Source organism: Squalius cephalus (genome assembly GCF_949319135.1).
Source record: "Squalius cephalus genome assembly, chromosome: 2".
In the NCBI taxonomy this organism is placed as follows: Eukaryota; Metazoa; Chordata; class Actinopteri; order Cypriniformes; family Leuciscidae; genus Squalius; species Squalius cephalus.
Window position 1 is genome coordinate 23,205,609 of NC_137123.1, and position 12,424 is coordinate 23,218,032.

At 35.6% G+C, this 12,424-nt stretch overlaps 1 protein-coding gene across 1 annotated transcript; it reads right to left on the reverse strand.

Moving 5' to 3' along the window:
• Nucleotides 1-529: 529 nt before the first annotated feature.
• Nucleotides 530-11,573, reverse strand: adisspa (adipose secreted signaling protein a). Its single transcript, XM_079864894.1, has 6 exons — nucleotides 11,497-11,573; nucleotides 6,666-6,777; nucleotides 6,198-6,331; nucleotides 4,935-5,085; nucleotides 2,158-2,283; nucleotides 530-904 (listed from the first exon to the last, which is right to left on the reverse strand). The coding sequence occupies exons 2-6, from the start codon at nucleotides 6,724-6,726 to the stop codon at nucleotides 834-836; spliced, it is 543 nt and encodes a 180-aa protein (XP_079721020.1). The 5' UTR covers nucleotides 6,727-6,777; nucleotides 11,497-11,573; the 3' UTR covers nucleotides 530-833.
• Between the last annotated feature and the right edge of the window lie 851 nt (nucleotides 11,574-12,424).

Sequence of the window (12,424 nt, forward strand, 5' to 3'; positions counted from 1 at the left end):
TATAAAAAGGCATAATATATCCTCTTTAAAATTACCTTCCTTGCAGGGAGTCCAGTGTCTTAGCATATTTCCTATATATATAACAAGAAGATCAAAACAATAACTTTTTCTAGAATAAAAATAAATAAATAAATATATATATATATATATATATATATATATATATATATATATATATATATATATATATATATATATATATATATATATATATATATATATAATCATGTATATATAGTGCATATGCACATGATTATACATAGATTATTTTCTTCAGACAACCCTATGATGTGGTTCAGTTAGCACTTGGCAAAATAAATAGAGTAAGTTGAGTGCTCTTGAAACACACTTTAAATTCAATACATTATCAAGCTGAACCAAACAAAAAAAGATTGTTTCAGTTTGTGGCTAATGTAAAATTCTGGAGTGAATGTTAGTGAATATCTATACAAACAGCAGAGAAAAGCTGAACTAAGTTGAACTTCTGACTTATTTTATCATTGGCCAGATGCATTGGTATTGCTTTTTTAATTGATTTAGCTTTTTAATTCAATTCTGTTGTAATAATAACCCATGACCTTTACAATTCTGTTAGTTAAACAATTAAACTAAAGTTAAATATGTGATTCCATTAGCTGACGTGACAAGTAGCCTCTAGAACAGAGGCTCTATTTTTGCATTAGTGCACAAACAAATCAGTTGAAACTGATCCTACAGGATAGGGGTGAGATGGTTTGTTCACATTCTGAGGCACATTCACATGTGCATTCATTTCGGTTTATTCTTATCATTTGCACAAAGCAAACTGGTTTAGTCACATATTCTTCGTGTCATTATTTTGTGTGTTTTTCTTCACCAACACACCGCACTCCATCAAGTAACATTGGTGTTCCGTGGTGGCGCTCTGTGAAAGACAATAGGTGGTTTATTATTTTAGTGGAGGGACATTTTTCCATTTACAAATGAATTCTCACAATGTTTCTTAATAATCAAATTGAGCCATTTGGGCTTTTTTAATAAAAATCTAATTCAGAATCCATTCTACAAAATATTACCAAAAATAGTAATATTACCAATTCTGGTATTGTTTCCCAAGCAGACTAGAAAGTTTAGAGTTTTGGCTTACATTTGTGGCAAGTGATGTGAATAATATTTTGGTAACACTTTATAATAAGGTTACATTTGTTAGCATAAGCTAACGATAATAGTTTAAATAAAATAACAATGAATAATACTTTTATTAAAATACATGTATTAATCTTATTTATGAATATATTGCTCATTGTTAGGTCATGTTAATTAAACTTCTTTTTCGGATATTACCTTTTATGTAGTGTAATTTAGCTGTTTGTGAATGTAAAAAGTCTACAGAGTTTCAAAGATCACAAAGGATTCATCAGTAATTCCAGTCTTGCTTCCTGCAACCTATAAAGGTTTGTAACAAATTTGCATAATGCCTGCCAATGGTCTTCATTGGCTGCCCACGAACACTGTAGTTGAAGCCGAGGCCTGGTAGAGTTTGGTTTGTATTGTCGACATGCCGGGAAATCCACTTTGCATGCACTTCCAAAGGATGAGGATGCCATCTTTACTGTTCGTCTCACTGTGTGTGTATCAAGCGCTGAGGAAGCTTCCAGAGCTGAAATTCAGATATGGCAATGGATGTTTCGTTTTTCCGACATGCACTGTAAGCAGTAGACCAATCACAACAGACTGGGCCATCTGACCAATCAGCGCAGAGTAGACTCTTAGAAAGGAGGGGTTTAGAGAGACCAGATTCTTGATCCAACCATTTCAGACACTGTGAGAATAGGGTGATGCTGCAATGTATATTATCAGAAAATTAAAGTGTGTTCTTTTTATTAATCTTGGATGCATGTAAACCAATTGTAGAAACTTTAAAATAGCATAATAGGGAAACTTTAATGCATTAACTAATGGTTACAAATGAAACCTTATTGTAAAGTGTTACCAGCAGTATTGTCATTTCATATCATTTTTTTTTTTAATTTTTATTATAATTTCTCTTCCCCCAGCTTATTATTCAGAGACAGCTACTGGTCCAAAAACTACACACTTGACTCCACCTCATGAAGGCTCTGTTATGAACGACTAGAGATCTGTCAGCAGTTGGTGTGTGTAGAGAGTGTATCTCACCCATAACTCTGGCCTGTAATCTAACTCGAATGCTGCTGTCCCTTCTGCTCCTGTTGACCAGGGTGAGTTCCTCCTGCACCACTCCCTCCTGCTGAGCGCTGTACTCGCAAACCACCCGCACTCCCCCTTAAAAGAGCAGAGAAAGACGAAGCAGAGAAGCCAATGGGTGGAATGGATACAGATAGAGAGGGGTACAAAGACATCACAAAATAACAGGGACAATAAAAAAGACAGGTGAAAGTAAAAGTATCAGTGACCAGCATAAGATTGAGGATCGAAATCAATTAAGAGAAATAATCATCTAACTGAGTGCAAAGTGCTTGCATCTTCTTTTAGAATGTAAATTGTATTCTCGGATATGGCAAACTTTCCAAGATTTCCCTAGAGATTCAACTGTGGGAAAAATGAAACCACTATAAACGCACTAAGTGTGTTTCAGCTAATGGAGAGAATGATGACGGATTGAAATAGGAGTGTGGCTATTGATCGTAACATGACGTCTAGCATTTGGCTTGATGTTTTATTACCTGTCAGGGATACAAACAATCTTTTACCCACATTAACTGCTCTGATAGTGCTACTTACACTACTGGTCAAAAGTTTGAAATAATTAAGTATATATATATATATATATATATATATATATATATAGTACTGTGCAAAAGGCTTAGGCACATTAGCATTTTCACCCAAAAAATAGTTTTAAGTCAGTTATTTATATCCTTTGCTGTACTGTGTCAATATCAGCTTACATTTCCAAACAGTTCTTTTGCCATTAATTGTAATAATCCAGTGAAATTTTTGAATGCACAAGGAGTCTGAAAATACATGAAGTAATTGAAAAAACAGAGACAGGCTAAATCTGTAGCAACGTCTCCAAGATGCTTGAAGAAACCTACCTGCAAAGCTACAGTACTGTGAAAAGTTTTCGGCATTGTGTAAAAATGCTGTAAAGTGAGGATGCTTTCAAAAATAATGTCATAAATAGATTTGAATTATCAATTAACTCCTATTAAATAAATCAAATCAATATTTGGTGTGACCCTTTGCTTTTAAAACAGCTTTTTGTCCAGGTACACTTGCGCATAGTTTTTAAGGTAGCTTTGCTGGCAGGTTTCTTCAAGTCTTGGAGACGTTGCCACAGTTCTTCTGGATTTAGTCTGTCTCAGTTTCTTCTGTATCTTCATGTAATCCCAGACAGACTCGATGATGGTGAGATCATACCGGCTGTCGTCAGGCTCATACAGCAAACACTACAGCAAAATATACAAATAACTGGCTTAAAACCATTTGTGTGTTAGTGTCTTGTGTGTGAAATACTAACGTGCCTAAGACTTTTGCACAGTAGGCCTACTATATATTTATACACCTACATGTATGGCACATAGAAGGCCTTGGGACTGAGAAAACATACTGGGGTGCAGGGTTTACCTCTTAAGAAAAGTATGGACCATTTTTTATATTTTGCTCAAAGTAATAAACTACTAAAAACAAACAATGTATACATCTAATAATCAAAACTCTCCTCATAAGCACAAAACGTTAACAAGTTTTTTGTCATCCCTTGCCAAATTACAACATTGTTTATTATGAAATGCTCTTAATAAATTAAATTAATATGTTGATTAATAATGATAAATGTAAGGAAAAAAACTGCACAGCACCAGATAGTAATTGACGGCAATCGCAAGAAAATGGATAAGTAGGCTACATAATCAAATTCACAAATATTACACTATTTAAACATTATTAAAAATACATAGGCTACCGAGTTCCTAAAACAATCTTTGTCAAGGAATACACTTGTTTGTTCACAGTTTGAACGTTCTTGTTTCCATTTGTTTAATTTCTTGTTTCCATTTGTTTAATTTCAAGATCTGAGGTGAATTATCAATTGTTGCTTTTACAGCTACAAAGGTGGGAGGCTGGGAGCACTAAATGATATTCAAAGTCACACTGCATGCTTTTAACATGAAATAAAGCACATAAACAGTACCTGAGATTATCATTGCCACACTTTGTGTTTGTTGTTCCAGCCGCGACATCAGAAAAATAGAAACTGTTTCTAAAATAGAATTGTCGTGTGTCCCTGTCACGGCTGGTAAAAACTCTGATTAACATGGAAAAGATAGCCTACCTTTTATTGCGCGTCGCGGTGTCGTGTCGCGTGTAGTTAGGACACAGTGTTAATGTGGCGCTTTACATCTTTAGCGAGAGAGAGAAGAAACACGCACAAAGCGGAAAGGGCTTGAATGAAGCGCGTTTGGCTCTAGACACAAATATTATAGGATGTAATTTTTGTAATAAGTGCCGAACGATCCTAAGCGCTTGTGGTGTGAATCGCTCCATTGTTTTGACGCGCTGCTCATTTTAATCTGTAGAAATGGTAAAATGGTGCAATTATGGTCCGCCGTTTGAAAATCGCTGCCATAAATAATAATTTAATTTTGATTTCATTGTGAATGGTTAAGAATCTGGACTGTTTGAACAAAGGTTGCTTGTTCAATCCCAAGCAAGACTGAGGCAGTTTCAAAATCACAAGTATTGTTCGTTAATATCGTGCCCCTGAGCAAGGCACTTAGCCCAGGTTGCTCCAGTGGGACTCTGTCTGTAATAAGGCTACTGTAAGTAGCTTCAGTAGAAAAGCCTCTGTTTAACTGCTCTCCTCTTAATAAGGTTAATGTGAATATATGAACAGACAAGAGTGGTAAGCAGCCTTTGATAAGTGATATAGAGTATAGTAAAAGCTGGTTTAAAACCACCACAAAAACACATACCCTCAGGGCGTGGAGTGATGTGTGTTGCACGTAGCCGTGGTTTTGCCGTAGCACGAAGCGCGGGGGAAAGGGTGACATCTTTGCCCAGTGTTGGGACTTGGGGCAAAGAAAAGACGATTTCATATTTGTGATGGCTCCTTAAAAATCCCACCTGAATAAAGAGTTGAGCAGTCAGCGATCTCAGCATGCAACACATCTTATACTGGCAATGCTATTTTTTTAGATTATAAAATGTTACAGAAATATACAGGTGCTGGTCATAAAATTAGAATATCATCAAAAAGTTTATTTATTTCAAGAATTCAACTTAACAGGTGAAACTAATATATTATATAGACTCATTACATGCAAAGTGAGATATTTCAAGCCTTTATTTGTTATAATTTTGATGATTATGGCTTACAGCTTATGAAACCCAAATAATCAAAATCCCAGAAAATTAGAATATTACATGAAATCACACAGTAATTACACAGTAATCCCATGGTCATTGAACCAGGTTTTGGTTATTTTGGCAGTGTGGGCAGGTGCAAATCCTGCTGGAGAATGAAGTCAGCATCTCCATAAAGCTTGTCTGCTGAAGGAAGCATGAAGTGCTCTGAAAATGTCCTGGTAGACGGTTGCGTTGAGTGGACAGCACAGTGGACCAACACCAGCCGATGACATGGCTCCCCAAACTAACACAGACTGTGGAAACTTCACACTGGACTTCAAGCATCTTGGATTGTGTGCCTCTCCATTCTTCCTCCAGACTCTGGGACCTTGGTTTCCAAATGAGATGCAAAATTTGCTCTCATCAGAAAAGATGACTTTGGTCCACTGTGCTTTATTAAATCCAGAGTCAACGCAGCCGTACCAGGACATTTCCAGAGCACTTCATGCTGACTTCATTTTCCAGCAGGATTTGCACCTGCCCACACTGCCAAAAGAACCAAAACCTGGTTCAATGACCATGGTATTACTCTGTAATTACTGTGTGATTTCATGTAATATTCTAATTTTCTGGGATTTTAATTTTGTGGGTTTCATAAGCTGTAAGCCATAATCATCAAAATTATAACAAATAAAGGCTTGAAATATCTCACTTTGCATGTAATGAGTCTATATAATATATTAGTTTCACCTGTTAAGTTGAATTCTTGAAATAAATTAACTTTTTGATGATATTCTAATTATATGACCAGCACCTGTATATCTTTTTTCTTTGCTTGTTTATTTTTTTTAAAGGTTTTTATAACTCAAAACTGGATAAAATGCTTTCACCTTAACGAGATATGCACCATCAGGCTCTGGTAGAGCAACAATGAGTTTATCCTGAAGCTTTTCATCACAGCTATTGTTAATGGAAGCGTCTTCGTCATCATCAGGGAAATGTACTCCACCTTTTGAAGTGGAGCCTGGTCAAGAGAAAGCAAGGGTTGAGTTAAGATCACAGAGATGGATACTGGACCAGAAGATACATGCTGAGATGATTAATACAGGCTGCACCCGGTATGGGGGAGCTGTTAGAACAAACACACTCTGAACGTGTTAGAGACGATGAGAAAGTAGAATCTATAAATATATTAAGCACATTTAGGTGAAGTCCTAATGTCCATGCATGTCTATTATTTAGACACACACACACACACACACACACACACACACACACACACACACACACACACACACACACACACACACACACACACACACACACACACACACACACACACACACACACACACTGACTTTTCCTTCCTGTTGCCATGTCGACATAAGGCCAGGGAAATCCAGAGATGATTATTGGCATCAATGTGATTTCATCTCCAAATAACAGACACTGACTCACAGAGAACGAACCCTGCAGAGGAACAGAAGATGCATGTGAATCTATGATCAGATTGTCCAACAGTATAATGTCTTATACTGGCCTGTATGTATGTATGTATGGTATGTGTGTGTGTGTGTGTGTGTGTGTGTGTGTATTTGTGTATATATTTACACCATGGTCTGTCTAAATACTCAATTCAGATTGGCTGGAAGGTGTGCAAAAAAAAACTGTTTAATGCACATATGGCAGTCAAGTCAGTTGAATCACCTTTCTATATTAATGTGCTGCTGTCATTAACTGCATTTCCATTACCTGAAACTGCGACTTGAAAATACGTCCAATGAAAACACATCAATTTAGCAAAAACTGCCAAATAGTGCAAAAAAAATAAAATAAATAACGCTCGCATGAGGTGGTTTTCAGGCAATTTTGCAAAAATGCAATGGTAACAGTATTTTCGCATTTATAGTTCATCTAGGTCACCGTACGTCGATCATTCTTTAAAGATGACGTTTGGATAGAAGACGAGAGTTCTTTATTAAACTCATAAAACCCTAGTGAAAAAAAGTATATTTTATTGTATTTGAAATATATTCCCTTTTTCAATAGTACATTGCAAATATACTAACAAAAATGGTACTATCTTTAAATATATCAAAGGTATATTAGCATCATGCTTTTACCTATTTTCACATTACAACTTTTAACACACTTTAAAATAATTCTAAAAATATATTTTAGAAAAATATACTTGAAGTGAAAATTCTGTTTATTTTTTAAAAGTGTATTTATTTGCACTTTATTAAAAATATATTTTAGGTATACATGTGCTTCCGGAGACCCGAATTCGAGTCCTGGCTCGTGGACCTTTCCTGATGCTGTCTCTCCTCTCTCACTTCCTATCTAGCTGTCCTATCCTAATTACAGGTGAAAATGCCAAAAATAATTCTTTAAAAAATAAAACAATATATATATATATATAAATACACTTTACAACAATGTATATTGATTGTATGTTTCGAAGACACTCGTAATGAATTTGTAATGTACTTGTAACACAAATAAAGTACACTTTAATTTCACTATCAAGCATGCAACTAGTCCCTACACAGGCGTATACTTGAAGTTGTTCCAATTTAGTACACAAAAGTAAATCCACTTAAAGTTATGCTTTACTACAATTTAATTACAACTAAAATATACTTAGTACAAAATTAGTTGTTTCAAAATAGCACACTTCAAGTTAACTAATCATTAACACACTTACCCCCGGTTTCACAGACAAGGTTTAAGCCTAGTCTCAGACTAAAATGCATGTTTGAGTAGTTTCAACCGAAAGCAACTCGCACTGATATATATTAAAATATGTCAATGCCATTGCTTTGTCTCAAGATGCACACCAGTAATGTTTTTTTTCAAAGGCAAGTTTATAAAAGCTACTTAAATGCCCTAATTGAACTAAGGCCTAATCCTGGCTTAATATAAACCCTGTCTGTGAAACCGGGCCTTAACATACTAATATTTAGTCTGGCTGCAAGCATACTTAGCATATTTTCTTTTTCACCAGGGCACAGTAGACAAACGATACTGGATTACAACAAAGAAATGCCACAATTTATCAAGTCCTTGTGCATTAAACGATTTGAATGCACTTCGTGTCGGGCGGTTCTTTGGCTCCATCTTGTTTTTTAAAATCATTCAATGCAGCAAGCCATGGATTATCCCTTACATATATGTGCGTGTATACAGTGTGTGTGTGTGTGTGTGTGTGTGTGTGTGTGTGTGTGTGTGTGTATGTGTGTATACAGTGCTCAGCAGATTAGATTATTTACAAATGGTAGTCATTACTGATTCGAACATTTTTTGTTAGTAACTTAATCCATTACATTACACATTTAAGGTAATATAATCTGACTGTCACAATCCCCTGCCTTTTGTTTTGTATGGACTTTTATGTAGAATAATTATTCACTGTTCTCATCATCTCTGTACTCCCTTCTTGTGTTTGGTTTCTGCTACTCCTTGTTTTCGTGTTAGTTTCTATAGTTACCATCATTAGTTACACCTGTCTTTAATTATCACTGATTTCTCTGTGTATTTAAGCGTGTGCTTTTCAGTTGTGTTTTGCTAGTCGTTGTTGGATCATATTTGTGTTATGGGTTGGATGTTCCTGGATGTTCCTGGTTTCTCGTGTAGACTATTTTCATCAATTTCTGGTTTGGATTATCTGTGTTTTATCCTTTTGTTATTAAAGTCGTGCATGTATTTGGATTCTCTCTCCTCCTCGTGTCTCCACAACCCATTACACTGACTATTTTTAGATTACTTTTGACCTAACTCGTTTATTGTATTTTAATTATATTCCATTCTTTATCAACAACATGAAGTATTACATATTACATTATATATTTGTGAGTTTAATGAAAAGCTATTAATTAAATCATATTTTCTTTTAAATAATTAAAAAAAATTCCAAACAATCAAAATAAAACCCTTACTAAAAAGATTTTAAAAAATGTTTTATTTGTTTACCTGCATGTCATGTGACCATTAATGAAATCAGAGAACCATGAACTTTACTTATTATTATTATTATTATTATTATTATTGTTGACTTGAATTGATTTTAATGATAAAAAGCAGCAGTAGGGAGAATCAAAGGATAATGAATCATTTAATGACATTGTGAGAATGAGAATAACATGTAATCAATAAAAAAGTAACTGTGGTCTGATTACGAGTATTTTAAAACTTAATATAATCTAATTACAAATACTTAATTTTTGGAATCTGATTATGTAATCCAGATTACATGTAATCAGTTACTAGTATATAATTAATTCATATTGATTTTATATTATTTATATATTTTATTCTGGTGGAATGATCTCCCCACCTTCATCCGGAATGCAGAATCCCTGACAACATTAAAAAGACAACTGAAAACTCATCTCTTCCGTGAGGACTTAACCTAAAAAAATAAATAAAAAAATCTTTCCTTTTCCTTTAATCCTCCCTTGTTATTCTCATGTTTGGCACAATTTTGACATTCTAGGAAACAAAGTGGTTATATAATATAATAATAATTGGCAGGCCTGATAACAGGCCTCATGAAAGATTACTCGGATGATTCGCCTTATTAACCTCGGTTTACTGAGAACTAATGATGATGATAAAGCATCACAGTTGTGGGGGACCTCCATCCTGTGGTTTTCAACCCAGTGGGACTTTGCTGAAAAGTCAATGAAATGCAAATCAAGATAGCTCGTGGGATGCACAATTAATAATTTAGAAGTTGGGAAAATCACCAACATGCATTTTATAATGTAATAACATAATTTATGTTGCATCTTATGGAGGGAGAATTTTTAAAATACACATAGGCTATTTCAAATGCTGCTGTATTTGCCCCCAAGTCAGTTTTAGACTTGACATCAATCGGCATTGGTGCATGTTTTTCTTTACTTCTGATGTTTCATGTGAAAGCTGTTTTCTTTTAATTATTTTCAACTATGTCAACTAAAATCTCATATTCTTATCCATATAATAGACATGACTAGACACATTCCCAACAAACTGCAGCATGAAAAAGGTAGACTAAAACGTAGCCTATATTATTATAGCCTAGCATTATTATTACTACACACTTTTATTATTATTTAAGTAGGCTAACAACTGCATGATATAGCTGGTCACATGATCTCAGCATGGCAACGCCCATAAATAAAATAAAAGATATTTCACAAAACTGCTGTTCGTAAGTGTAAAACTTTTAATAGTGTGTGCTCCCTAACTAAATGTTTTGGCAAATTTATAGAATCAATCCTAATTGCCATTTTAAAAGCTGTCGTAATCACATCGTTGCACACTGTAATCTTTGTGCCATAAATAATGTACTTGGGTGTAGAACTCTGTGTACAAACCTGCAGAGAGGTAAAGCTGTCCCTGATTGTTTCCCTGTAGATCATGCACGCAGATGGGATTCAAAACCCATCCTGATTATAGTGACCCAACAGCAATTTATCATGAAAATCTTTGGCTTAATCGGGGGATATTACACCAGTTCAGTCAAGGTTATTTCAGAGAATGACACTCACATTCAAACTAAAAGAGGCTTATGATACCGCTCTCATCCCGACTGACTTATTCCCAGCCATTCTTCCAAACCACCCCTGCAAAATCACGTCAAATATGACGGTAAGAAAAAAGCTGCTTATGCAACAATAATCATTTTGAAATCGGTGAGATGGGCGATGCAAATTATTGAGATGTCGATTTTTAATATGGGGCGTCCCCGAGGAACCTGGCTTTAGAGGATAAACTAAACCTTCGAAGGCAGCGCCCAACGACAAGCCATTTCTCGTTCATAATTTATTAAAGTGCAGCATGTTATGTTCTGTGTAAAAATGGGAAAACACTGAGCCAGTGCCAGTGTCCCGTATGGCACCACTGACAGTAAAAACAACAACTCGACATTAAAATAATAACTGGTTTAGCGAAAATGCGTGTTTTGTCTATTAATCATATCTTATGTTAGCCTATAGACTTGAACAGAATTATAAATAAACCTGGGGAAACGTCTTCTCAAGATATTACAAGGCAGTTTATTACAGAAGTAGGTCCCACTTAAAAAAACAACTGAAATTCTGCAATGGGGCTTTAAACTGTGTTCGCGTGCACATAGATTATATACACATGGTTGAATATCTAAACAATACTGACCGGAAATACACTGGAAATCAAACTTACCTATCTTGAATGTACAGTAGGAGCAGGTTTGTGGCGTTGCGTGACGCGCTGTGCCATCAGTCCCCTCGAACAAGTGCAGCAGGTCTGACGCTGCGCGCGCTCACAGGAAAGGAGCTGCAGCCATTGGTTACTGATGGTTACTCAATGTCTATCTCTCGTTTTTTCTTCCTCTCTCATTTCGAAATTTGCTGTCAAGAATAGCGGAGCAAACATGGATTGAAGTCCAAGCCTAGAGCCCCTGACTATCAGTCCTGACACCCTGCACTCCAAATGCACAATTTTACAATTATTAAAAAAAAGTGTTTGGATGCCTGACAATAATAGAATGAGACACAATCAATGGTCACCCATAATCAAAGATGCAATAGGCCTATATGAAAAAAAATATGCTGTTGCTGCTTTAATGTTCACACAAAATTGTCGTAAGACATTCGTTCATCTTCGGAACACAAATGAAGATCTTAAGGAAATCTGATGCCCTGTTTATAGCTGGTGTATTAAGATGCGTTTTAGTCGATCGGATCACAAGGCAGACACATTCCTGTTTACATATGGTGTTTTTTTTTGTCCACTTTCAACCACTTCTGTCCTGATTTCGTTTGAGAGCAGGGTCTATGGGCGGGTAAATGTATGGGCTTTAACAGATCTTTCGATCTAATGGACGAAATGAGCTTGCGCAATTTACACATGAATACAACTGTAGATTGCGGAAAAGAGGAGCAACTTTTGTTTCTGCTCTGACAGCCGCAAGGCCATGGCGAACGAGGTAAGTGTGTGTTAGAAATCTAGAATGGTGAGAGAACATTGTGCTTGGTACATTTTTTTTAATCTTCAAACCAAACTTGGGTCTTCAGCCATCAAAGTTTAAATCCCATCTGGCTAGCGCGCTTCCCATGATGTTTATGCATTAGGTCAGTAGGCGGAGAGA

What these genes read in the sequence shown, in the direction of transcription:
- adisspa (XM_079864894.1), bottom strand. Translation starts at nt 6,726, where the DNA reads ATGCCAATAATCATCTCTGGATTTCCCTGGCCTTATGTCGACATGGCA. An exon ending in CATGGCAACAGGAAGGAAAA is followed by an intron (nt 6,332 to 6,665) that starts GTCAGTGTGTGT and finishes TCTCTTGACCAG; the next exon opens with GCTCCACTTCAAAAGGTGGA. An exon ending in ATTACAGGCCAGAGTTATGG is followed by an intron (nt 905 to 2,157) that starts GTGAGATACACT and finishes TGTCTTTCACAG; the next exon opens with AGCGCCACCACGGAACACCA.